The sequence below is a fragment of the Ceratotherium simum genome, chromosome 2, assembly GCF_057802395.1.
Source record: "Ceratotherium simum simum isolate JZ-2026a chromosome 2, ASM5780239v1, whole genome shotgun sequence".
Classification (NCBI taxonomy): Eukaryota; Metazoa; Chordata; class Mammalia; order Perissodactyla; family Rhinocerotidae; genus Ceratotherium; species Ceratotherium simum.
Genome location: NC_141901.1, coordinates 45,106,199 through 45,129,959, shown reverse-complemented (window position 1 = coordinate 45,129,959; position 23,761 = coordinate 45,106,199). Strand labels below are relative to the sequence as shown.

The 23,761-nt window shown below is 52.6% G+C and overlaps 1 protein-coding gene across 5 annotated transcripts; it reads right to left on the bottom strand.

Moving 5' to 3' along the window:
- Window positions 1-3,510: 3,510 nt before the first annotated feature.
- SEMA6C (semaphorin 6C) lies at window positions 3,511-16,809 on the bottom strand. 5 transcript variants are annotated; one of them, XM_087443509.1, is made up of 20 exons: window positions 16,554-16,809; window positions 14,493-14,542; window positions 12,619-12,790; window positions 10,605-10,719; window positions 10,270-10,333; window positions 10,058-10,114; window positions 9,615-9,716; window positions 9,300-9,390; window positions 8,957-9,076; window positions 8,685-8,773; window positions 8,140-8,357; window positions 7,723-7,854; window positions 7,284-7,436; window positions 6,655-6,828; window positions 6,211-6,357; window positions 5,853-5,930; window positions 5,673-5,728; window positions 5,450-5,494; window positions 4,992-5,087; window positions 3,511-4,573 (listed from the first exon to the last, which is right to left on the bottom strand). In XM_087443509.1, the coding sequence occupies exons 3-20, from the start codon at window positions 12,734-12,736 to the stop codon at window positions 3,513-3,515; spliced, it is 2,916 nt and encodes a 971-aa protein (XP_087299635.1). In that variant the 5' UTR covers window positions 12,737-12,790; window positions 14,493-14,542; window positions 16,554-16,809; the 3' UTR covers window positions 3,511-3,512. The 5 variants fall into 5 exon arrangements, with proteins under 5 accessions (XP_087299635.1, XP_087299627.1, XP_014647287.1 ...); XM_087443501.1 differs by having other exon boundaries at window positions 16,558-16,809; XM_014791801.2 differs by lacking the exon at window positions 4,992-5,087 and having other exon boundaries at window positions 16,558-16,809.
- Between the last annotated feature and the right edge of the window lie 6,952 nt (window positions 16,810-23,761).

Here is a 23,761-nt window from a genome sequence, read left to right as displayed (position 1 = left end):
CGATGCAATCTCTCCTTCCAGGTCCCAGTAACCACTATCTCCCTTTGTCCTTTCAGGTCAAAGGCTGTTACCAGCCTCCATTTACTGACCTATCCCTTGCCCACACTTTCTAAAAATAGCTCTTCATTATTTTCAGCATGTCATCTATTTCCTGTTGGGACCCTGTCTAATACACCTGGTAAAGGTAGGTGATCTTTTGGATTCATAGACTTCATATTTTATCCGTGTACTTGAACCTTACTCTTATACATGTAACCTTAAATTCTTAGGAGTCAACAGTTCTGAAGGGTCAACTGCTGGATTAAGTAGTAGAGAGTCACTTATACCTGTGTGGTTCCCAAGTGTGGGGTAGTGGCATCAAGGAGACAAATCCGAGAGATAATAATAACTCAGGCCCCTGTGACTTACCTCCCAAAGAACCCAAGATGCTGAACAGCTTTTCAAGCTTTGTGACCGTGGAACCTTCTGTGTTTCAGGTCCCCAAAGCCTTACACAAGCTGATGGACTCTGCCTACTGGGGCACTGGTTTCTCCATAACATCCCAGGATGCCTCTGAGAAATGAGCTTAGAAATTCCTTAGGATGACGACTTCATCGTCTTGTTGGCACATTCTGGTTTTTCTAAAGACAAAATTTGAGCTAATATCCTACTTTAAAAAAAAAAGACTATCCACGGATTCCTTAATTGGGGTCATGTTTATCTCTCTGTCATCAGTGATGCTAATTTATTTGAATTCATCCCCTTAATTTGTTATTCACTACTCTCTGTCAGAATGAGGTATTTCATGAGTATTAATGAATTGCATACTTGGTGGTAGTCTACTTTATTTTGGGCAAATAACCGTTTCCCACAAAGTATTTAATTTAAACCTATGTATTTACGTGGTACTTTATAAACCCCTGTTGGTATATGTTCTTTCCATACTTTACAAAAGAAATTGAGGCTCAGGGAGGTTAGTTGAATTGTCAAGGTCATACACAAAACTAAGTAGCAGAGTCCAAGGACTGTTGCTCTCATTGCAACATAGGTGCTGTCACTAACCCTGAAAAGGTTCTGAGAGGCCAGCTTAGGCACTCTTGGCTGTAGAAGTCGCCATACTTTATCAATACTAATCAACACCCTTCACAATTAAACTGAAACGGGGACTTTAATCTGCAAATTGCTGCTGCCTGCAAAGAGTCACAAAGTTAAATTTCTATTGTACTTCTCTTTTGGGTCTATATTTAAATCTGAGGATCATTTACCCCTTTCCTTGTGACCACCTTCAGGGCAAGAACTGAAGTATTTGTGAGATTTGTCCCTCAAAGAGCTGTGACAGGCTGCAGCCTTTAAGTTCTTCTTTGTCCTGGCTTCAACACCTTGGTTTGAAGAGGATAATGAAGTCAGATGATTGGAAAGATTCTCCACTCATTCCTTGCTGTCTTATACTACCTAGGAAACTAGCAAAGGTTTCAAAGCATCTTACTTTAAGTAAGGCATCCAGTGTGTGAAAAACTGAGACCTAAAGGACCTCTCCAACCCGGTGAAACAAGCTCCAAGCAGAAAGAGGGCAGACTCTGGAGGACAAGCTACCTGAGGTGTGAGGAATGTTCAGAGGGCATTTAAAAACTTTGAGGGTAAAATCTATAAATGAAGGTTATAAGGATACAAAGAAAAAAGGGTTGCTTAGCAGAAGCAGATCGGAAAGTTAGGAATAGCCTAAGCCTAAGTGTGGAGGAACCACTATCTCACAAAGTACCATGCTTTCTCCTTTAGAAAGCGTTTTTACATACATTATCGTACTTGAGCCTCTCAAACAACCCCATTTTGTAGATGAAAAAACGGAGGCTTAGGGCAGAGCTTTGACTTGTCGGGATCACAGGTAATAAAGAGCGAAGCTAGAAACAATCTCAGGGTTCTTCGCCAAATTGTTCTCAGCCGTTTCCCGCCGAAGGCATTTAGGCAGCGAACGGGGAGGAAAAGCACTCGCAAGGCTTCCTTAGCTGAGGAACTTGGTCCGGTCTCCAGGCGGCGCCAGCAGGAGGGCGGCCCAGACCTCCAACTCGGCGGATACTCCGGCCACACGCAGGCATAAAAGCCTGTAAATCCACAAACGCAGCCACCACCGGCGCGAAGCCTTAACCGTCCTTAGCGCAAGGCAGTGGGCGGGGCAGGCGGTCCTGTTCGTCCCTCCCATTGGCCCCCGGGGGTAATGGACAGGTATCTGCAGCCAGCCCCAGCCAGAGGAACGTCACAACAGCCACACGCTGGCTGATCCTCCGCTCGCGGGAGGCTCGAGTGCGGCCGGCGAGTTCGCGAGAGGAGGCTACGCATGCGTGCGATGAAGTATGCACTCTCGTCACCCCCTCCGCCCTGCCACGGGGTACTGCTGGGGCAAACCCCTCTCTCCAACAGGGGTGATGCGTTTGCTTTTCTTTTTTTTTTTTTTTTTAAAGATTTTATTTATTTTATTTTTTCCCCCCAAAGCCCCAGTAGATAGTTGTATGTCATAGCTGCACATCCTTCTAGTTGCTGTATGTGGGACTCGGCCTCAGGATGGACGGAGAAGTGGTGCCTCGATGCACACCCGGGATCCGAACCCGGGCCACCAGCATCGCAGCGCGCTCACTTAACCACCAAGCCACAGGGCCGGCCCCGTTTGCTTTTCTGCAGTGTACCCCTCATGCGACCCAGACTCTCCACATTCTCTTTAGGACAAGATTTCCTGATGTGAGACGTAAGTCACTTATGCTGCAGCTTCATTTTATTTCTCCAAAGATACCCTCCCCACACCCCATAGAACAGGCTGTGAAAAAGTCCCTGTTACCTCCATTCAGAAACGTGCTCCTGGTGGCCTCCCCGACCCCACATAAACACTATTGAGCCCTGATTCATCTCCCCACACCATTTCTTCGCTTGCCTCCTTCAGGAAACCTTTCCTGATTAACCCCGGTGGGACTGCAGCCATCCCAATTACTCGGAGAGCTCAAGGCCAAGATGAAGGCAGAGATTCAGGGGCAAGGCGCTCAGAGCGAGTCGACCGCTTCCCGCCCGGCCCCGGCCCCTCGGCGAGTAAAGTCAGGCAGCGGCTCTGGGACACAGCTGTATTGGGAAGTGAGGGCTCCTACACAGTAGGAGGAGGCACATCCCAGGAGGCCCGAGAACTCTGTACACAACGCACGCAGTGGCCCCAGCCCCTTCGTCCGCTCGCGGCCCGCCTGGGGTCCAGGCTATGGAGGAAGCCCGGAGGGGAGAGTTAAGGCAGCTTGGCTGAGAGAGGGGGAGTGGGAGTGTGCCAGTTCCCCCCGAAAAGCTGGTTCACTGAGGGGGCGAGCTTCTCACCTCCCACTCCTCTCTTGAGGACAGGGGGAAGGGCGGTCGACAGTCAATAAATAAGCCCGAGGTGGGCAGGGACCCCGGGAGACTCTCAGAGTCTGGGAGGGCTGGAGGTGTGGAACAAGAAAAGAGGGAGGTGACCTGTCCGTAGAGATGCGTCCACGCTCACGGCCTTAGAGGCCGTGGAGCAGCTCCCTTTAAAAGTTAAAATGGCTGCCGTTAAGGACGGACGGCTGGGAGGAGGGCCCGACGAGGGGAAGCTTTGGGGGCAACTGAGGCTTCTCGACGTCCACCCTCTTCAGGGCGCGGCCCCGGTACCCCTCAGGCCGGCCCAGGTACAGGAGGTGTCTCCCGGGACCCCCGGAGTACCTGGAGGGGCCTCCCGAGGGGACTCGAGTGAGCAGGGCGGGGGGTGTATGGTGAGTGTTGAAGGGCAACCTCCGGCTCCCCCCGACCCCGAGCCGGGGAGCGGGGGCGGAGAGCGCGGGCCGGGAGATGGGGGCCGGGCACTTCCCCTCGGGGGGCACGTCCAGCCTCAGATTCGGGACACACTCCCGGGGGAGGAGGCTGGAGCCAGCGAAGCGGGTGGGGGTGGGGGTGGGGGTTGGGGCGGGCTCGGGCGGGAGCGCCCGCGAGGTCAGAGCGGCCGGCGGCGGGGGCTCGGCCCCCTTCCGGGACGGCTGCGGGCCGTGCAGGTAGCGCAGCAGTTCCTCCAGGGTGGTGACTTCCACGGCCTGCCCGGGACAGCCGGGCGGCGGCGGCCTCACCAGCACGCGTGGCGCGGGGCCGCTAGCCGCGTTCCCGCCCCGTGCGCGGCCCGAGCCCTCCTTGGCGTTGTTCCCATTCTGGTTCCACTCCCAGGGGCACCTGGCGTGGCGGAGGTGCTTGACCGGCAGCTCCGGCGTGGACTCCGGGGTGGGCAGGCAGGCCAGCTCCGGCGGGGGGACGCCCTCGGGAGGAGGCAGGAAGGTGGTGTAGAGCTGGGGCGTCTGCGCCCCGTCTCCGTCCTTGGACGGCGGCGGCGGCGGCTCTGGGCCGGCCCCGTGCAGCCGAGCCAGGCTGCGAAGGGAGAGAGGGCGCGGGAGCCCTGGAGTCTCGATGTCCTTGCTCCGACGTCGGTGGGCGCGGCGACAAGCGCAGGAAACCAGGAGGCCAGAGACTGAGGCGCCCAGGGCGAAGGCTGCGGCCACACAGGCCAGGAGGAGTGGGATGGGGACGGAGCGGGAGGCAGAGGCTGGGGGGAGGTCCCGGCGCACGCCTGCCGACCGAGAGGGAGGAGGGAAGCTCAGCGAAGGCGGGCGGGCGTGGGATGGTGAGTTCCGAAGTTTCACCTCTCTCCTGCTGCTCAGCTTCAGTCCGACACAGCCTTGATCCTCCTCAAGAGTCACCTCCCCTGACCCCTCAACACACACAGCCCGTCGCACTACCCCTCACACACAGGCTAGAGCTTGGGCCCGAGGAGTCTGCATCCCAGCTCTGGCCCCTGTAGCCATGCCAAGAGCAACTGCCAAACTCTGCCCGTGCAGAAGGAGGCGGCTGGGATGCCCAGCTCTGGGGAGGGGAGGCTCCAAACAGGCATTAGTGAGCACCAAACACGGATCAGTGAGGGGTTTAGAATTCTTCACGAATCAGCAGCCCCACACTTCACTCCTATCCCTCCCAGCCAGCCCCCTTACCCTGAGTGTGAGCTCCAAGAGTGGAAGACTGGGGCCGGGGGTGGGCATCACTGGGGGGGCTGGGGGTCTCAGGGGAAGGGCCAGGACCCAGAAGCACTGGTGACAGAGACCAGGTCAGAGCCAGTGAGGCTCCTGCTCTTCACCTCTGACATCCATCCAGAGGTCCCCCCAACTTTGGAAGCCAAAGATCCAGAACTCCAGCCTCTCTTTTCCTTTGGGCATGGGGAAGGGCTCACCATGCAGGACATTGTTTCATTTATTTGTTCAAAAACTATTTATTAAGCACCCAATACTATGTGCCAAGCACTGAGCTATATGCTGGGTATTTGGAGGATGCTAAGCCTTTTCTGAGACTCTCTGAGGGTGTCCAGGGTGCTGGTCTGCTGCTGCCAAGGGGCAGAGACTTGGGTAAGTGTGGGCTGAGCAAGGGAAGGTGAAGTTGGGACAAGAGGACTCACCATAAGCAGAATCCCCTGTGCCAGACTGACTCCCAGTAGCTCCATCTATGAAGAAGTGAGAGAGAGAGTGAAGATAGGGATAGGGGAAGCTTCATGAAGAACTGATGGGGGTGACTGTGCCACAGAAGAAGAGAAAGAAAAAAACCCACGCCTGGCATGGTGTCTGTGGCCATCAGAGCCATGTACAGCCATGGCTACAGCTGCAGCCGTCCCTTCTGTTTACCTTGGCAGTCACCATGCTCCATGGATTCCTGGTTCCCAGCTGGATCCACATCAGTCCTAGGAGGAAATGAAAGTGGCTCAATCAGTTATACATCTTGCCCCCATCCCCTACCCTGGCCCTCAGCTTTCTCTTAGTGGTGGGGAACTTTCTCCTCAGGAGATCCGGGGGGCCCTCACTTACCCACCAGGTCCCCTGATATCCACACAGCCTCTGGAGCTATGCCATCCACAGTATGGGTCCAGAGAAGCCAGACAGCTCCTAGGGAAAACTGAGTCATGTGAGGCTGGGACCCTCTCCACTCTAGTCACATTCCATTCCCTTGCCTCTTCTCCTCTCACACTGGCCTACAGGAGGCTCCTAGCCTGATATTCCCATCCTATCCACCCCAATCCCTATTCCAGTCCCTGGTTACTGCCCACTTGCAGAATGCTGAGGCAACTTCCCCCTAACCACTCTGCCACCCACCATGGCTGTGTTCTGTGCTCCTGCTGGCCCAGGGAGCTTGCCGGGGCAGGGCCTGGCCTCGGGCCCCTCTCACCTCCGACAGGCCCCATGCCGGGCACACCGACTAAGAGGGAGGTAGATGATGCAGCCAGAAAAAGCGACAAAGAGCCTGTGACCTTCAGTGTCCAGCTCCAGCCCTATGATCCGCCGTGCTGTTTGGGCTGCCCGCTTCCCACTGCACCTAGGGTGAGGCCAGAAGGAATGAGAGCTGGGACAGGTGAGGCTCCTTTTTCCCCGGGTAAGTTAAAAACAGAAGGTGGGGAGGTGCACAAGCAACTGGGTTCAACTCATGGGGCTGGGGTTCCTGCCCCACCACACTGCCCAGCTTCTCGCCAAGCCCCTCTCTCTACCCCAGAGCTTCTGCCCCGCAGAAGTTGATGTTGCAGATCCCAACCCATCCCCACATCCCCATCTACACCTCACAACCCATCCCTCCTCTGCTGGGGGGTGGGGGGGCTGCCCCAGACAAAGGCCTCACCGAGAAGGGCTGTAGGCATCAATCTCTTCCAACAGGATGGGCTCATGTCCCCCAGATTGCCCCCCTGGGGGCAACACCTTCAGCACTGTCCCATCATCGGAGCCGAGGAATAGAACTGTGGTGTTACTGTAGGGACCAGCCGTGCCATCCACAGCTACCTGGGTCAGTAGGGCCCTGGAGGGATAGGCCTCAGGTCAGGGCAACCTGACCAATGGAAGCTAGAGTGTTTCAAGGACAGCCCATGTATCCTGGTACCCACTCCTGGGCCCTTCCCCCAGCCCAAGGTTTCCTTCTTAGCTCTCTCCCTTCCACTTTCTATAATTTTATTTTATTTTTTTCCCCCAAAGCCCCAGTAGATAGTTGTATGTCATAGCTGCACCTCCTTCTAGTTGCTGTATGTGGGACGTGGCCTCAGCATGGCCGGAGAAGCGGTGCATCGGTGCGTGCCCGGGACCAAACCCAGGCCGCCAGCAGCGGAGCGCGTGCACTTCACCACTAAGCCACGGGGCCAGCCCTCCCTTCCACTTTCCTGAGTTCTTCCTCCCACTAGTATGATTTACCTTGTGGGGTCTGAGAAGGAGAGTGGCCGAGGAGGGGAAAGCAGTGGTCAGTATTTTTTAGCCCCATACCTGCTGGTGAGGGTGAGCAGAGGCTGATGGGTGGCAGGTGGCACGGCGGGGTCCAGCAGTGGGTGAGCCTTGATAAAGGTCAGGACATCATCAGGGAGGTCTCGAGAAGAGGGGAACAAGGCAGCTACACCTACTCCTGCACAGGATCCTGGCCTGGTGGGCACATGGGAAGGGGCAGGCTTAGGGCAGGGAGCTGGGCCTAAGTTAGGCTCTGTGACACTCCCCCACTGCTCCCAAACATGATTGGTAACCCTTGCTCCCCCTACACTTAGACACTCACACTACTGCTTCCCTTCCCTGTTACAGCTCTCCAGTCCAACTTCAGCCTACTATAGGCCCCTCCCAGGCCTTGGACACCTTACCCTCTCCTCATAATCCCATCTTGGGAGCAGACACTGCTTGCTTCTGCCCCCGCAAAAGCGACCCCCATGCTGGGTACCTGGGGGAGGGGACTCTGTCCTCAGACACAGGGGTCCAGGCCCCATCCAGACTCCTCTGCTCCTTGAACTTGCCCTCAAACCCACGCTCAATATCATCCAGGTAGAAGGCGCAGACCGCAGAGCCAGGGATGCTGAGGGAGCCAGAAAAGGATGCAGACTAGGTGTTGGAAGAGACAGCACAGATCCTCCCAGGTGAGACATGGCAGCTACCCTTCGTGCACCATGTTAGGGAGTGGAGCCTGTGAGTGGGGCAGCCCCTGGGTGCCATGCTAGGAAGAAAAAAGATGGGCAGAACAGCAAACTGGCTTTGAATGGAGCTTCCTCTCATTGCCCCCATCAGTAGGCTTTGAGAGGGAAGCTTGGACACTGGTAGGGCAGGGGACAGATTGGGCCACGTTGGTTAGTCTAGTACCAACCTATTGATCTGGGTAGTGAAGACCCCAAAGAGAGCAGAGCGGCCATACAAATGCACAGGCCCAGTCAAGGCCTGTAAGACGTCAAAATAGAACGTAGAGTCCCCAGGGACAGAGCAGTTGAGCCGCAGCTTCAGAAAGGATGTCCAGTGGCGGTCCAAGGCCCGAGGTGAGCCACCCATGTCACGCTTACACACACGGGCCACACGGGAGAACTGCACCTAGGGGAGGAGAGTCAGGGGACAAGGAGAACGGTGAGAGCGCCACAGGGCCAGTAGGAGGAGAGAGGAATGTGGTGAGTTAGAGCACCAAGACACCAACATGAGGGGCACAGCAAAGGAAGGGTGTGGTGTGCTAGGTCAATCTGGGTCAAGGATGAGGGACACAGCAGAATGTGGGGGCACAGGGCTGTGGGCTCCTCCCAGTTCGGGGCTCAGAGTCCAGGGGATTGTGTTGTGGAGATTAAGGCTGGGAGCTCTCCCCTGATTCTGGCTCCTCAGGATCCGGCAGAGGATCCTGCTACCCGCCCCTGGTGCCCACCTCCTTACCCTCCCCAGCCGGGCATCCTCCACAGAGACCTCTCGGAAGAAGAAGTAGACATGGTTTCCATGCTCCAAGGCATGAACAAAGTATGGCTCTGAGGGGGGAGTGACAGGAAAGGGTATGGAAGAGAATCTATACCTGCTCAGAAACTCCTGGCCCCACAGCCTCTCTCCTCCGCATATACGCACACTACCACCACCTGCCTGCTCCCTGCCACAGTCCCTCCCCCTGCACCTCCTCCCCAAGAACAGCCTCCCTCCCCTAGGCCCACCCTGACCTCGGAGCCACTTGGAGTCGTACTTGGCGGAGCGGAGTGGGGGCTGAGGCCCAAGGCTTCTGTAAACTACAGCGTCACTGGCCTGGAAATCCGCAGCTGTGGCTGAGTACAGGCTGCCCTCTGGAGGGGTAGGTAGGGTGGGGTCAGGGGAGGGCTTAGGGATCTGTATCCTGGCTCTCCCTGGGCCTCCCACCTCCTACCTCCTGCCCCCACCTTGGCCTGAACCTGGCCCCTGACTCAACCCTCCACTCAGGAGCATGGGGAAAAGACCAAATTGGGAGAGGGGCTAAGGTGGGAGCTCCCTCCAGCCACATGTCTGCTTTTCACATGCCCAGGTGCATACCTGCAAAGATGGCCACATTGGACTGGGTGGCATCAAAGGGGCATCGAGCCTGCCCGCTCAGCTCCTCACCCTCCTGCTGCAGCGAAGTTATCTGGAGGCAGAGGGAGCAGGTTCTTGGAACCCTGGGGGTCTTGGAGTCTAGCTGCATAGCCCACTTCCTCATGTCCCCTTGCCTCTTTCCCCCACCCCTTCTAGACCCCTGCACTCTGGGCACTCCCATTCCCCCACCCTCCCTGGTCTGTCCCCACCAAACTGATTGCCCATCTTGGGTTCTCCTCCCGCTTCCATCCTGACCCCCCACCCTCGCCTTTGTACCCCATAGCTGCGGCACACAGGGCTGAATGAGTTCGTTCCACAGGCAAGGAGTGTCTGGGAGTCCCAGGGAACGAGAACACGAATGTAGTTGTAGCACTCGTCCTAGAGAACCCAGAATTCTAGGTCAGTGACAAGAGTCTCTGGGACTGGGACAGGGGGTCACAGGAAGTATGGCTACTCCCCTTGAGCCACTGAGCAATGTGGGATAAAGTCCCAACGAAGCTATTTGCTAGCCCTGCAGCCTTGGGCAAGTTCTTTGGCCTCTTGGAGCCTCACTTTTCTTTTTTGTGAGGCATGTAAAGGAAGCTAAAAATCATTAATTCCTTTTCCTTCACATTTTCCTCTGTGGCCTGGGATAGGAGAAGTGGGTGGGATATTCCACTTGGACAGAGCCTGGAGGCAGGGTACTCTCCTTCCCTCGAAATTCTCATTCCACTCCTCACCGTCAGCTTCCCCCGCACAGCACAGTTCTCCATGTCTTGGCTCCTCCATGTTAGATACTGCAAGGAGAAGTAGAAGAGGGAAAATCGTGGGGCGACTTGGACCCCAGCTACATGATGGCTCCTTTTGGATTCTTCTTCCCACCCACTTGACCCCGTTACACCTTTCCCAGCAGCATCTCCATGCCTGCACCTCCTCTCACACAGCCCCTCACCTTGTTGGGCACCAGCCCCTCCCCTTCTTCTTGGGCTTGAAGATCGAAGGAGAAAACGTGATCCCTGAAAGGATAGGTAAGGAGGGATCAGAGCCAAGCCAAGGCACCCCACCTGAGCTCCTTAGCCCCTGCCTTGCCCATGGTCAGCTGCTCAGGGACAAAGAGTGCAGACCTCCTGCCTCCAACCTCCCCCTTACTCCATGCCTTGGCATTCCATATCCCATGGCTTGGACACCTGCATGTGTCCCCTGCAAGATGCTGCAGTGGCCGTGCAGGTCCCATGTCTGCCCAGGAGCATGCATGTCTGCCCCACAGTTGTGCCACAGCCAGTTTACCGGGCAGCCACTAGCAAGGTCCGGTTCAAGGTCAGGAATTGCTGAAAGTCCAGCCCAAGTTCTGCAACCACAGCATCCTCCTCCAGGCCCCGGAACCAGGATAATGGGGAAGTACCTAGAGGGTGTAGAGAGGTGGGTGCTGAGGGCCAGCCAGGATACCATGCACTCCCTCAACATCCTCTCCAACCAGATGAAACCCAGCCATGGACATAGTGAATATGTGAGATGAGTTGTGAGATATTAATAAAGCTATTAATAAGGCTATTAATAAAAATAATACAGGCTAACTCTGAGCACTTAACCTCTGCCAAGCACCATGTTAGCACTTTAGATGCATTGTCTCATTTAATTCAACAACCCTATGAGGTAGGTAGTAACATTGGCCCCATTTTACAGGTGAGGAGCCTGAGGCTTAAAGCCATTAAGGAATTTGCATGGCTCATTTAGCTTAGAAGTGGCAGGCAACCAGTTTCAGATCCAGGTCTGTCTGACTCCAGAGCTGAGCCCAGTCCCTTCTTGGAACTGCCTTAGGGCTAGCGATTCCCTTTCGCTCCCACAATGTACACTGTCCCAATCGGAGCATTTACTCACCCCATGTCTCCCAGCCCTCTGCACCCTCCCCTCAAGGCTCTTCACAGGCCACCTCAGCCCTCCAAGGTTTCTGCCTCCTCTGACCAACTCCAGCATCCACCTAGCCTGATCATGGAAACCACAGTCATCAGCACTCAAAGGGAGCCAGAGCTCAGGGAGAGAGGATTTAACATTCCTACAGTGCTTAGAAGTGTATCTGGCACATGCCAGCGTTTGCTATTCTCATCTATCACCCACCAGTTGCTCCCAATAACCCAACTCCAGTTCCTTCATCCTTAAAATTACTCTAAATCTTACATATCTAATAGGAACCGGCAAATAGATAAAAGTTCTTTTCCCAAAAAGTGGGTTTATGGTTTCCCTCATGGTGGGATCTAGGCTTAGCAGTGGTACAAGTGTTGGAGAGGGAGGTAAGAGGTGTTGGGGGGGCCGGCCCCGTGGCATACTGGTTAAGTGCATGCGCTCCGCTGCTGGTGGCCCGGGGTTCGGATCCCGGGCATGCACGGACGCACCGCTTGTCAGGCCATGCTATGGCGGCGTCCCACATAAAGTGGAGGAAGATGGGCACAGATGTTAGCCCAGAGCCAGGCTGCCTCAGCAAAAAGAGGAGGATTGGCATGGATGTTAGCTCAGGGCTGATCTTCCTCACAAAAAAAAAAAAAAATAGAGGTGTTGGGAACCACTGAACTAGTCCCAAGCTTTCATTCTGTAGCTGATAATAATAGCGAACACATATAAAGCACTTACATTGTGCCAGACAGTGTTCTCAGCACTTTACATGTATTACCTCTAATTACCATTTAATCCCTAAATAACTCTCTGAGGTAGAATACTATTTTTTTTTTTTTTTTAAAGATTTTATTTATTTTATTTTTTCCCCCCAAAGCCCCAGTGGATAGTTGTATGTCGTAGCTGCACATCCTTCTAGTTGCTGTATGCGGGACTCGGCCTCAGGATGAACGGAGAAGTGGTGCCTCGATGCGCACCCGGGATCCGAACCCGGGCCACCAGCATCGCAGCGCGCGCACTTAACCACCAAGCCACAGGGCCGGCCCTAGAATACTATTATTATCTTCATTTTGCAGATGAGGAGACTGAGGCAAAGAAAGGTTAAATAGCTTGACCAAGGTCATACAGCTAGTGAGCAGCAGAGCAGGGATTCAAACCTGCCAAGGTTTGGTCTGGCGAGAGTCGTGTTCTTAACCCCCAAACGATGCTGCCTTGAAGTGACGAAAGTAGGTGACTCGCCTGAGGCGCCAGCTCCCTCTACCTGTTTCTCTTTGCTGGTCAGGCTCTTAGCTTCCTTGAGGCTGAGAGCCTTCCTGCCCCTTGTCTCCCACAAGGGGGGTCTCAGTGTCTAATTGCCCAGACTGAGTGCTAAGCTCACACAGAGGGAGCGTGGTGCCGGTGCCGGGGCACTCACCTTGCAGGTCAGAAGTCAGCAGAGGGAGGGGGTCCTGGGGAAAGGCTGCCCAGGTATGGGGAAGTGAGAACAGCAGCAGCAGTAGCAGCAAGGGCATGAAGTAGGGGGCACGGAGCATCCTGTGTGGGGCAGCTCAGGCCCCAGGGGGTGCCCCCTCACCCATATGCTGGCCCTAAAAGAGGAGACAGAAGAGTGGGGGAAGGGGCCAAATTCGCTCTATCCTTGATGCAGGTGGGCTCCCCCCACCCCCTGGTCTATCCCCAGAAGACCCTGTGGAGTGGGAGAAAGAACCCCCTCTCTGGCTGCCTCAGTCCCAGCCTGCTGTCACTGTCACTCAAGGCTCTTCCCTCTCCAACTGGCCCAAACTGGCTGGTGTGAGGCCTGCCAGCATGACCCCAGGTAAGGACAGGACACACCCGCTCCCCCTCCCAGCCTTCTCAGTCTTTCCCTCTCTCTCCTCACTGGGCCTGGGACATTCAGTAGGTGACACCTCCTGGCCCCCCTCTTGCTAACCCCTTCTCAGCTATAATTAGACACTAAAGCCTTAAAATTATAAATAGTGACTCCTTGGCACTGGGAGGAGGAAGAGGGCACCATGTCTGCCTCCCCCTCCCTCACAGACCCCCATGGCACCCTGGGAGCAACGCAGGCGCTGTGCCCAGGCAGAGGCAGCTGTGAGGCAGCCATCATCCTCTCTAGGGTTGACGAAGAACAGAGTGGGGGGAGGCAGCCTAGGGGTCATTGGCCTGGTCTAAGCTCACACTTCAGGGGCCCTTGCCATTGCCAGGGAGAAGCTGGGTAGGGAGGGGAGTTGGGGGGGCTGTCTTAGCCAAAAATGAATCTGCATCAAAGCCAGATCAGAGGCTAAATTTAGCTCTGACTGCAGCTGTCTGCCCGACCACTGTGCCCCCTCCCAGCCTCTCTAGCCCCCTGTTCCCTCCCTGGCTCCTAAGAACCAGTGCATGTACTTGATGGGGGGAAGAGCGGACCTACCCCCTGTGAGGAGCCAGGGATAAAAAGGGCTATACTGGTGAGGAGAAATGGCTGAACATGTACCTCTTTCCCTCCTTCCCTCTTTGGGCTGCCTTGAAATGGAAATATAAATAATTCAATGACAGGCAGGCAGCTGTAGCCCAGAGTCCAGGAAAAGATGGATATGGGTAGAAGGGACGGTAAGACAGCCCTCCTTCCCATCCGTCATCCACCTTCCTCCCACCAACCTGACCCTGGCTGGGACCCACAGTGGGAGGTGTACACCAGCTACCTGCCTGCCTTCCCCTGAAATTGAAGCGAGGGGCTGTGTAGGTTCTGGAAATTAGGTCAGGAAGGGTGAGAATCCTTTCTTTCTATGAGCAGACAGCTATCCTTCACTAATCCTTAGTTGCCCATCCCACCATGTCCTCTGAAGAAGAGACCCTGGGCTTCCAAGCCCAGCCCATTCCATTTCCCCAACAATTCTACTCTTGGAGCCAGGACCCAAGTGTACACCACCCCCAGTGCAGCCTCACTAGTGGGGAGGCTGACGTCAGATGAGGTCCCAAGAGAGCTGGAGGAGGGGAAGGGGTAGGAACACCTAATGATGACCCCCTTCACAGGGGCAGAGCAGTCAGCTAGCTAACGACCCTTTGCTGCTGAAAGGCCAAGCCTTACCCCCCCCCCCACCATGTTTCTGGATGCTGGTGCTCCCAGGGGAAGAGAAAGGGACACAGCTTGTCTCATCTTCCCCCTCCTACTCCCCCCCCAAGTTGCCCTAGGCAACTGGTATCTTCACCCAGGAAACAACTTTTGTCTCTGACAAGTGGGGAGAAAGCCAGACCCTCTTCCTGCTCCCAGGCCATGCCAGCTGCCCTCAGGAGCTGCTGTCCTTTCCTTACCTGGGGTGGTGACTCCTATAGGGGTTTGAAGGGGATAGGAAATCTCTGACCTGATGGAAGAAGGGACAGAAGGAGGGAAGAGACTGAGTTACACCTCCTTACCACATCCCTTAAAAGTAAATGTGAAAATTTAGGAGAAGTTAGGGTGAGGTTAGGGTGGGGAAGATGCTTCCCTGGAAGTGGGGGTGGGGCTGAGGGTGGGAAGGAGTGACATTGAGCTTGGTTACAAAGGTGCTGGCCACTTCATACCCAGAGAGGTGAGGGCAGGGGCAGGGGCTGGGGCTGGTCCCAACCAAGAAACTCCTGGAACTGCAGGACCAGTCTTGGGAAAAGGGGTGACTGGGAGAGTTTGTGGGGCATGATGACCACTCCTACATTACAACCCTCAGAATCTAGCAGCCTCCTTAGCAAAAGCGCCCTAGCTGGGGACAATAGAGGCTAATTTGCATCTCATTTACATGCTCTTCATTTCTAGGCAAAATGCTCTGATAGCAAGCACCCCCAGCCCCTTGCTTCTTCCCTGAGACAGCAGGCCCTGCCTCCCTCCCACCCAGTCTCTCTCCACCCCACCCCCCACCTTAGGCTGGATTAGTCCAGCCTCTAAAAACACTTGGTTGGCCTTTGCATTGGCCCCCTTGACTTAACTATAACATATCTTTAAGAGGGCTTCCCATAGCTGTTTTTAAGAAGCAGCATGTGAGCTGCCCCCATCCCACCCCTGGCCTGGGGAAAGGCTTACCCTGCTGGGAGCAATCCCAACTGCTTCATACCCCTCATCTAAAGTAAATGGGGGAGGCCTGACGACCTCTTTCTCCCCCTCTTGGGTCCTCCCCTTGCTGGGAAGAGGAAACAGCCCTTTTTTCTCCTCCTGTCCCCGCAGCTACCTTTGGGGAGTGGCCGGGGTCATAGCCAGAGTCTAGCGGGGGCTGGGGAAGGGATGGAGAAGGGGAGTCGGGGCTGGGGACAATAGCAGGAAGCCCTTGGGCTGGTCGTCCGCCCCAGTCCACCTTCCTCTGGGGGCGCAGGGGGCGCGCTGAGGAGGCTCGCAAAACAGACGCGTTCCCTTCTCCAAGACATTTTCCCCACCCTCAGCCCCAGGCTCCGGACCTACACTCCCTCCCCACCTAACCCCCAACGAGAATAATCCAGGTGTCCAGAGCCTCGCATGAGGTGGGCCTGGGGCCAGGGGCTCGACGTGTCTCCCCCTCGCTGGATCTGGGGCTCCGAGAGGGGCGGGTAGCAGAGTCTGGGCCGGGACCGGGTCCCAGAGCCACGTTAGCGGGAGGAGGGGCTGGAGGGGCCTGCAGGCTCAGATCGAGTGGGGATGGGAGCGGGGGCTGGGGAGCGGAGGCGGGTCTCTGAGGCCAGAGAAACAGGGCCAGAGGCAGGGAACCGACGAGGGCGGGCCTGAGGCCAGCGCTGAGCGGGGTCTGCGGGCTCGAGATGCAGTCGCAAGTTCAGCTCTCCTCCTTGAGAGACCTCGGTCTAACAAAGCCCCAGAGCGAGTGGGGTGAAGGAAGGAGATGGGCACTGGAATTGATATTTCCCGGGGGCCGCATTCCCCGACTCTGTGCCCAAGCCAACCCTCTGGGAGGTGCTCAGACTGCCGCTTGCACACGGACAGAGGTGCAGCCGTGACACCAAAGTCCGGAACGACGCGTCCCCTTTCCCATCCCTGCAGGGGCATCGAGAGGGTCCAGTTCTCCGCGGGTCTCAGAGCCTTAGTTTCCCTGCTGGGAGGCAAGGGACCAGGTTTTCCACTCGCTGTACGGTGCGCACCTCAAATAATCCCCTTTCGCGCTTCCCAATCCAGAGGACGCGACTCGGAGAAGCCCGGTTGGAAGAAGCGCCCAGACCCTGCGCCCAGCAGAACAGTGACTGGGCTCGGCCACGGTCCCCTCTCCTCTCCGCGCACCCCAACTCCGCTGACCCTCTCTGACAGCCAGGCACACAGCCGCTGGCACCCTCCCGGGTCCCTCTGGCACTTTGGAAGCTTGCTGCCAGCTTGCGGCGCCCCTGTCCTCCCCTCTACCCTGCAGCCCCATCCCTGCTCCGGGGTACTTGCTCCGAGATCCGGGGCAGCGGGATCGAGACCGCAACGGGCGGCAGCGGCCCTGCACTGCGCCGAGTTTGCAGTCCGTGGTTGGGGCTCTGGCGAGATGTGATGAGCGTCCGAATTGGATGGATCTTGGATCTGGTCTCCGGGGCGCTGTCGGGTCGGGCGAGCCCTGGGTCCCACTGGAAGCCCCCACTCCCGCCGCGGCTCCGAGGAGGAAAACAATGCGACCGCCCGGAGCTCTGGGCCGGGCCCCAGCCGCCCCGCCCGCCTCCCGGCCAGACCCGCCTCGGGGTCGCGGCAACTAATCCGGCTCTCGGAGGCCCGCTAGACACCGCCTTCTCGACACCTCTCCACCAATAGTGCCCCTCGGGGGCGGGGCGCCAGAAGCACCGCCCACTGAGAAGGCCAGGCCGGGAGGCTGAGCTGGAGACCAAAGCCAGGCGCGAGATGGAGAGACCCACGGACGGTCGATGAGACCCGGACAGAGGAGCGTTCACACGCTTTAACATGGAGAGGCCCTGGGGAGAAATCTTACAATGAAAGAGGAAGAAAAAGAAGCTGGGAGGAGAGACAGACAGGAAACCTGGGGACCTCGGCTGGTCTGGGCTGTCAGAGCCGGCACGACTCTCCCTCCTTCCTTTCTCCTCCCCAATGGCTTTGGCTACCCTGTTCCCTGGGGAGTCTCCCGCCTCTCCCCTGCTCTGCCCTAACCCTCTGTTACTCCTCTCCACTCTTTTTACCTCAACCCCTTGTTTCTCTCCATGTGCCTCCTCTGATTCATCCTGACTCTGATAAGGAAGGCCTAGCATGCACTTGAGGGCTTGAGGCCTGGGAAAGGAAAGGAAGATGTCACCAAGAGGTTTTCCTTGTCCCCATCCTCTCCTCCCCTCCACCCCTACTGTCAAAGCAGGATGAGCTTGGGCCACTAGGCTGGGAGTTAAGGAGTCAGGAAGCCAGGGTGGCTGGCAGGCAGGCTGTTGGTTGATGGAAAAGGACAGGTGAGTGGGGCTGAAGCCAAAAGAGAGATGTGGAAATCAGGACAAACTGACTCAGAGAATCAAACAGAAAGAGGAGCAACATGGAGACCTGAAAGAGAGGGAAAGTGACCAGCTGCCCAAACCTCACATAGCCTTACTGCCCCTCCAGATACAGGATTAGTGATGTCCTATCTTTCCCCAGAGGGCCCTGGACATCCCTCCAAATAGCAAAACTGCTCCTTCTCCATCTCCACCCTCCATAAAGACCATTTGATTTTGGGAACGTCAGCGGGGAGGAAGAATGAGGCTACTTCAGAGAGCACAGCTTGGCTCCCACCTTGGTATTGCTGGCTAGATTCTTCCCTGCGTGGGGGCTGGGACAAAAGACAGTCTCAAAATTCCTGGGATAGTGGGTGGCCTGGGAGACATTGGCGTTCTCGAATAGTTTTATCTGAGTGGGCATCTCCCCTGAACCCACCCCTGGCCCCCACATCCTGGTCTCCGGACAGGAGGCAAGGAGGGGCAGGGGTTTGCTACTTCTGGCCAGTCTTTACTGGACTGAGATCAGAGTGGGTAGCATCACTGACTGGGCTAAGCCCCACTGTAAGTAAGAAAGAGACATAAACACACACAGACATACACGTACACACACACACACAGACACAGAGATGGGAGGCCAGGTGAACCAGTGAGACAAACAGACTCAGAAACAATGGAACAATACTTACAGATTAACTGCTGAGGGTCTTGGGTCCAAGGCAATTCAGTGGACAGTTGGGGCTGTTTTAAAGGCTGGAAAAAGGTTTTAGGAGAAAGACACCTTAAAATATAGAGGCACTCAGAGGTTGAAAGAAATCTCCCCAGCTCCTAGCATAGGGCTTGGGTACTCAAATATGTGCTCATTGAATAGGTTAGTGAATGGGGATTAGGTGTAATTCATTTAAAGTTTTAGGGCCCAACTAAAATCTCAATTCAATCCAATATGAATTAAGCACTTACTTCAGGTACAATCCACTGTGGGGTGTGGTCCCAGTCTTTAAGTAAATAACCATCTATTTGAATTAAAAAAAGACTTACACGTACTAAATGATTAAAAAGTAATACCAAGTCTCAAAAAAATAAAATGCTACGTTGAACATAATTCCTAAAGGAAAGAAAAGACAATAATTGTTCTTCATGATGACTACAGGGAAAGATGTTGGCTACATTTTATCATGGAGGACCTGAGAAGTTTCGTGGGAGTCAGCTTGGTGCAAAAGAAAGGAGAAAATGTTCCAAAGAGGAACATAGCTTAAGCAAAAGCTTTTACTTGGTGAGCTTGGAGCCTGAAGCATGGATAGCAAAAGGTCCTGTGTGACTGATGTGTAAGAAAGATACTAGTCAGAAGCAGAGTAAAGGGGAAGAGGGAGACAAATTTTGAGTCCTGGAATGCCTAGGTGAGTAGGTTAAAGTAATCTGATAGCAAGCAATAGGATGTCATTTTAAGTTTTTGAATAAGGGTGTTACTTGTCAAAATGCTTTATTTTAGCAAGAAGACAAGGAGGCCTACTAGCAAGAAAATAGGGAGGTTCAAGGATGAGGGGAGAGAGGCAGTCAGGAAAGAAATGGATGAATCTGAGAGCTATTTGCAAAGGACAAATCCAAATGATTTCTGTTCCTACTCCCCAAGGTCTTCTGGAGACAGTCCCACAGATTGGAGCCTTTAATAAATTCAAGATCTCCAAGGTTGGAAAATCACCCCCTCCCAATCCCTACAAGTAGCTATTTCAAACTTCTGCCTTTTTTCTCAAGTTCCTTTCCTCATCACTTCCTTGGCTCATCTTAGCATAACCCACATCCATCTTCAGAGAAAACAGAGGTAATAAAGTGAGAATTCCACCAACTTTTTGGCCTCTACAGAGACACTTAGCTGCATCCTCACATCCCTCTCATCCTGGTAGATAAGGCATCCATATTGCCTATCCAAGGTTTCCACTTTAAACTCCTTGCAGACAGGGCCTAGCTATGTTTGTCTTGCTCACCACTGTATCCTTTGCATTTTGCACAGTGCCTGGCACAAGGCAGGTGTTATCTATTAACACAATGGTTGAATAAATCTGTACTCTATACCTCCTACTTAGGGACTTCACTCCATATGTCTTCATATCCTTTTTCCTCCCCTTATTTTTAACCTTTCCTTTTCTACTGACATCTTCCCCTCAGCATATGCACGTGCTCAAATATCTCCCATGATTAAAAGAAAAAAAAAATCTGAACTTTCCCTTAATCTTTGCCTGTATTTAGCCATCGTTCAATTTCTCTCTTCCCTTCACAGCTAAACTTATAGAGCCACCTATACTTGCTGTATCCATTTTCCCTCATCTCATTCACTTCTCAATCCTTTTAGTTTTTGCCCCCATCAATCTGCTGAGATTGTTCTCATCAAGGCCACTAATGACCTCCTTGTCACATTCAATGAACAGCTCTTCAGTCTTTATCTTTTTGCCCTCTTTATGGCATTTGACCCTGTTGACCCCTCCTTCCTTGAAATGCTCTCTTCTTTTGGCTCCTGGGTCCTTCTCGCTCTTGACAGAGACTAGGGGCTTAATAAATATATATATATTTTAATGAATCAATGGCTTCACTTAACTATTTTTATTTTTTTTTTATTGCGGTAACATTGGTTTATAACATTGTATAAATTTCAGGTGTACATCATTATACTTCTATTTCTGCATAGATTACATCATGTTCACTACTCAAAGTCTAATTAATATTTTATTTCTTTTCTTTTTTTTTTTGAGGAAGATTGGCCCTGCACTAACATCTGTTGTCAATCTTCCTCTTTTTTCTTTTTTCTCCCCAAAGCCCCAGTACATAGTTGTGTATTATAGTTATAGAGTTGTAGCTCTTCTATATGGGATGCTGCCTCAGCATGGCTTGATGAGCAGTGAGTAGATCCGCACCCAGGATCCGAACCATCGAACCCCAGGCCGGTGAAGCAGAATGCGCGAACTTAACCATTACGCCACCAGGCCGGCCCCCCAAAGATTAATTACAATCCATCACCACACACATGTGCCTAATCATCCCTTTCACCCTCCTTCCCCTCTTGGTAACCACCAATCCAATCTCTGTCACTAGTGTTTGTCTGTTGTTTCACTTAACTATTAATATGCCCTCTCTTTCTCAGCCTTCTCTGACCTCTCCTTAAATGTTAGTGTTCCCTAGGATTATGTCCTTAGCCCTCTCTTCTTGCTCTACACACTCTTATTGGTCAAGATAATCCATACCAACAGTTACAATAACTGTTCACATGCTGCTCACCATAAAATCTAGGTATTCAACTGGGTCTTTCCCCTGAGCTCTAAACTTACTATACAATTGCCTATTACTTCCATTTGGATTTTTCATAGGTATTTACCACTTAGTCTAAAGACCAGAAGCTTGTCTTTTACCTTTTATCTCCAGCACTTAGTTATAATGCCTGGCATATAGTAGTAGAGGAAGGAATAAACGCATCAAAGATGTGAACTACCTCCAGCTATGTCAGGCTGAAGTCTCGCTTGACTGCTTCAAATCACACTGAATTTTCTCTTCCTGAACTGATATAAGAGTACTGATCCTAACCATGGTAAAACCTCAGCTAAGCAGAAACACAGGAATGTTCCATTCTGAATATTTTCCCAGATAACTGAGGTTTATCCAATTAAGTACAAAATATTTTCATTTTAACTGTTTCAAATAGGGATTATGCAAAAAGGTATTATTAATTTTCTGTGGATTATATAGTGGGAAGAGCATGACTACGGGTCATTGAGACCCAGATTGCCCTCTAGAGTCTGGTTTTCGATAAACCACTTATCTCCAAGGCTGAGTCTGTCATCTGTGAGTGGACACATTACCTGCCTGCCTACTCCACAGCACCAAATAAGATGAAGTAGGTGAAATGTTTTATAAATTTGTGTTTCATACATTTAAGATACCATCATTTAACTTATTTTTTTTGCTTACTCAGAGGAAGCACTGTGAACTTAACTGTCCAGGAAAACAGTGAGGACTCCAAAGTCTAGAATATATATAGTTAATACTGTTTGCTCCTCCTCTACCTGGCCAAAAATGCTACAATTTCAATTGTCTGCTTTTTTGTTTTCCTAGTCTTCCCTTGCTGTGTTTCTTTTTGTTTTTGTTTGTTTGTTTGTTTTTTTGTGAGGAAGATCAGCCCTGAGCTAACATCCATGCTAATCCTCCTCTTTTTGCTGAGGAAGACCGGCTCTGAGCTAACATCTATTGCCAATCCTCCTCCTTTTTTTTCCCCCAAAGCCCCAGTAGATAGTTGTATGTCATAGTTGCACATCCTTTTAGTTGCCATATGTGGGACACGGCCTCAGCATGGCCGGAGAAGCGGTGCATCGGTGCACGCCTGGGATCCGAACTGGGCCGCCAGTAGCGGAGCGCGCGCACTGAACTGCTAAGCCACGGGGCCGACCCTATCTGTGTTAATTCTCATTGTTATCAGTGTTCTTGCTTCTAAAAGCTCCTCTTTCCTCTTTTAATTTGCTGCTAATTATGCGCTGTGGGTTTGGAGAAGATTACTAGAAATGGGTATAGATTAAGAGAAAATAAAGACTTCCATGAGTGAAGTAAATGAACATTATTACATGTGACTGTTATGTTGCTACCATCTCCTCCTTATCTCCTGGTTCTTGGGTGTGTTCTGAATTTATTCTTTTAGCAAATATTTATTCAGCATAGTATGTGCCAGGCACTGGGCAGGCACTATAGCATAATCCCTGCCCTCATGGAGTTGATAGTCTAGTAGGGAGGCAGTTAAGAAAATCACAAATTACAGTGAAGAATGATTATTATAATAGAGGAGGTATGCTGTTCTATAGGACTATGTAACAGAGAGGTCTAATGTCGTTTAGGGAGTCATGGATGGCTTCACAGAAGATACAACACTCCAGTTGAGACCTGAGGGATGCATAGGGATTAACCAGGCCGGGAAGCAGTATGCCTGGGAAGAGAGTTCCAGGCAGAGAGACAAGAAGTGGGCAAATCTGGAGCACAGGAAGAGGTGAAAGGAGAGGGAGAGATAGAAACAAACATGGCAGAGCCGTTAAGTTCTCACGTTCTGCATCGGTGGCCAGGAGTTCACAGGTGCAGATCCTGGGCACGGACCTACTCACTGCTCATCAAGCCATGCTGAGGCGGCTTCCCATATACAAGAGCTACAACTCCACAACTATGATACACAACTATGTACTGGGGCTTTGGGGGAGAAAAAAGAAAAAAGAGGAAGATTGGTAATAGATGTTAGTGCAGGGCCGATCTTTCTCATACACACACACAAAAATTGTATATATAAAAAAAGAGAGGGGACCAGCCTGGTGGCGCAAGTGGTTAAGTGTGCGCCCTCCACTGTGGCGGCCTGGGGTTCGCCAGTTCGGATCCTGGGCACGCACCAACACACCACTTGGCAAGCCAAGCTGTGGCAGCGTCCCATACAAAGTGAAGGATGATGGGCACAGATGTTAGCCCAGGGACAGTTTTCCTCAGCAAAAAGAGGAGGATTGGCAGATGTTAGCTCAGGGCCAGTCTTCCTCACAAAAAAAAAAAAAGAGAGAGAGAGAAACAAACATGGCAAGTATTGGAGGAACTGAGAGAACTACAACATGGCTAGAGCAGAATACAAGGGACAGACAAGAGGTAAAGCTGGACATGTAAACTGGTAAGGAGTTGGGAGCAGAATTTTGGATTCAGAAAGTATTACTGTATTTGCATCTTGTATTTTCACTCTTCTTCTTATTTTCCAATTAGATTATACATTTCTTTTAAAAAGGACTTAATTACTTTTCCTGTAATTTTGGTAGTCCCACCTACTATCATCCTCAGAGTGTGTGATCAGTGAATTGATAGAGCATACAGAAATAGAAGGCTGAGACATTCATTATGAGGTTGAAGTTATTACCTCATAAACTTGTGAAGTAATTATCAGAAAAAGCATATGCTTGGGAATCACACAAGGTGCTCAGTCTGCCATTTACTAGCTCTCTAATTTTGGGACAGGTTATTTAACCTCTTTAAACCTCAGTCTTTTTCATCAGCAAAAAGGATACAGTGACATTTAATTCATAAGGGTATCGGAGGATTTTTTTTTTTAACTTTATTTATTTATTTTTTTTCCTCCAAAGCCCCAGTAGATAGCTGTATGTCATAGTTGCACATCCTTCTAGTTGCTGTATGTGGGACGC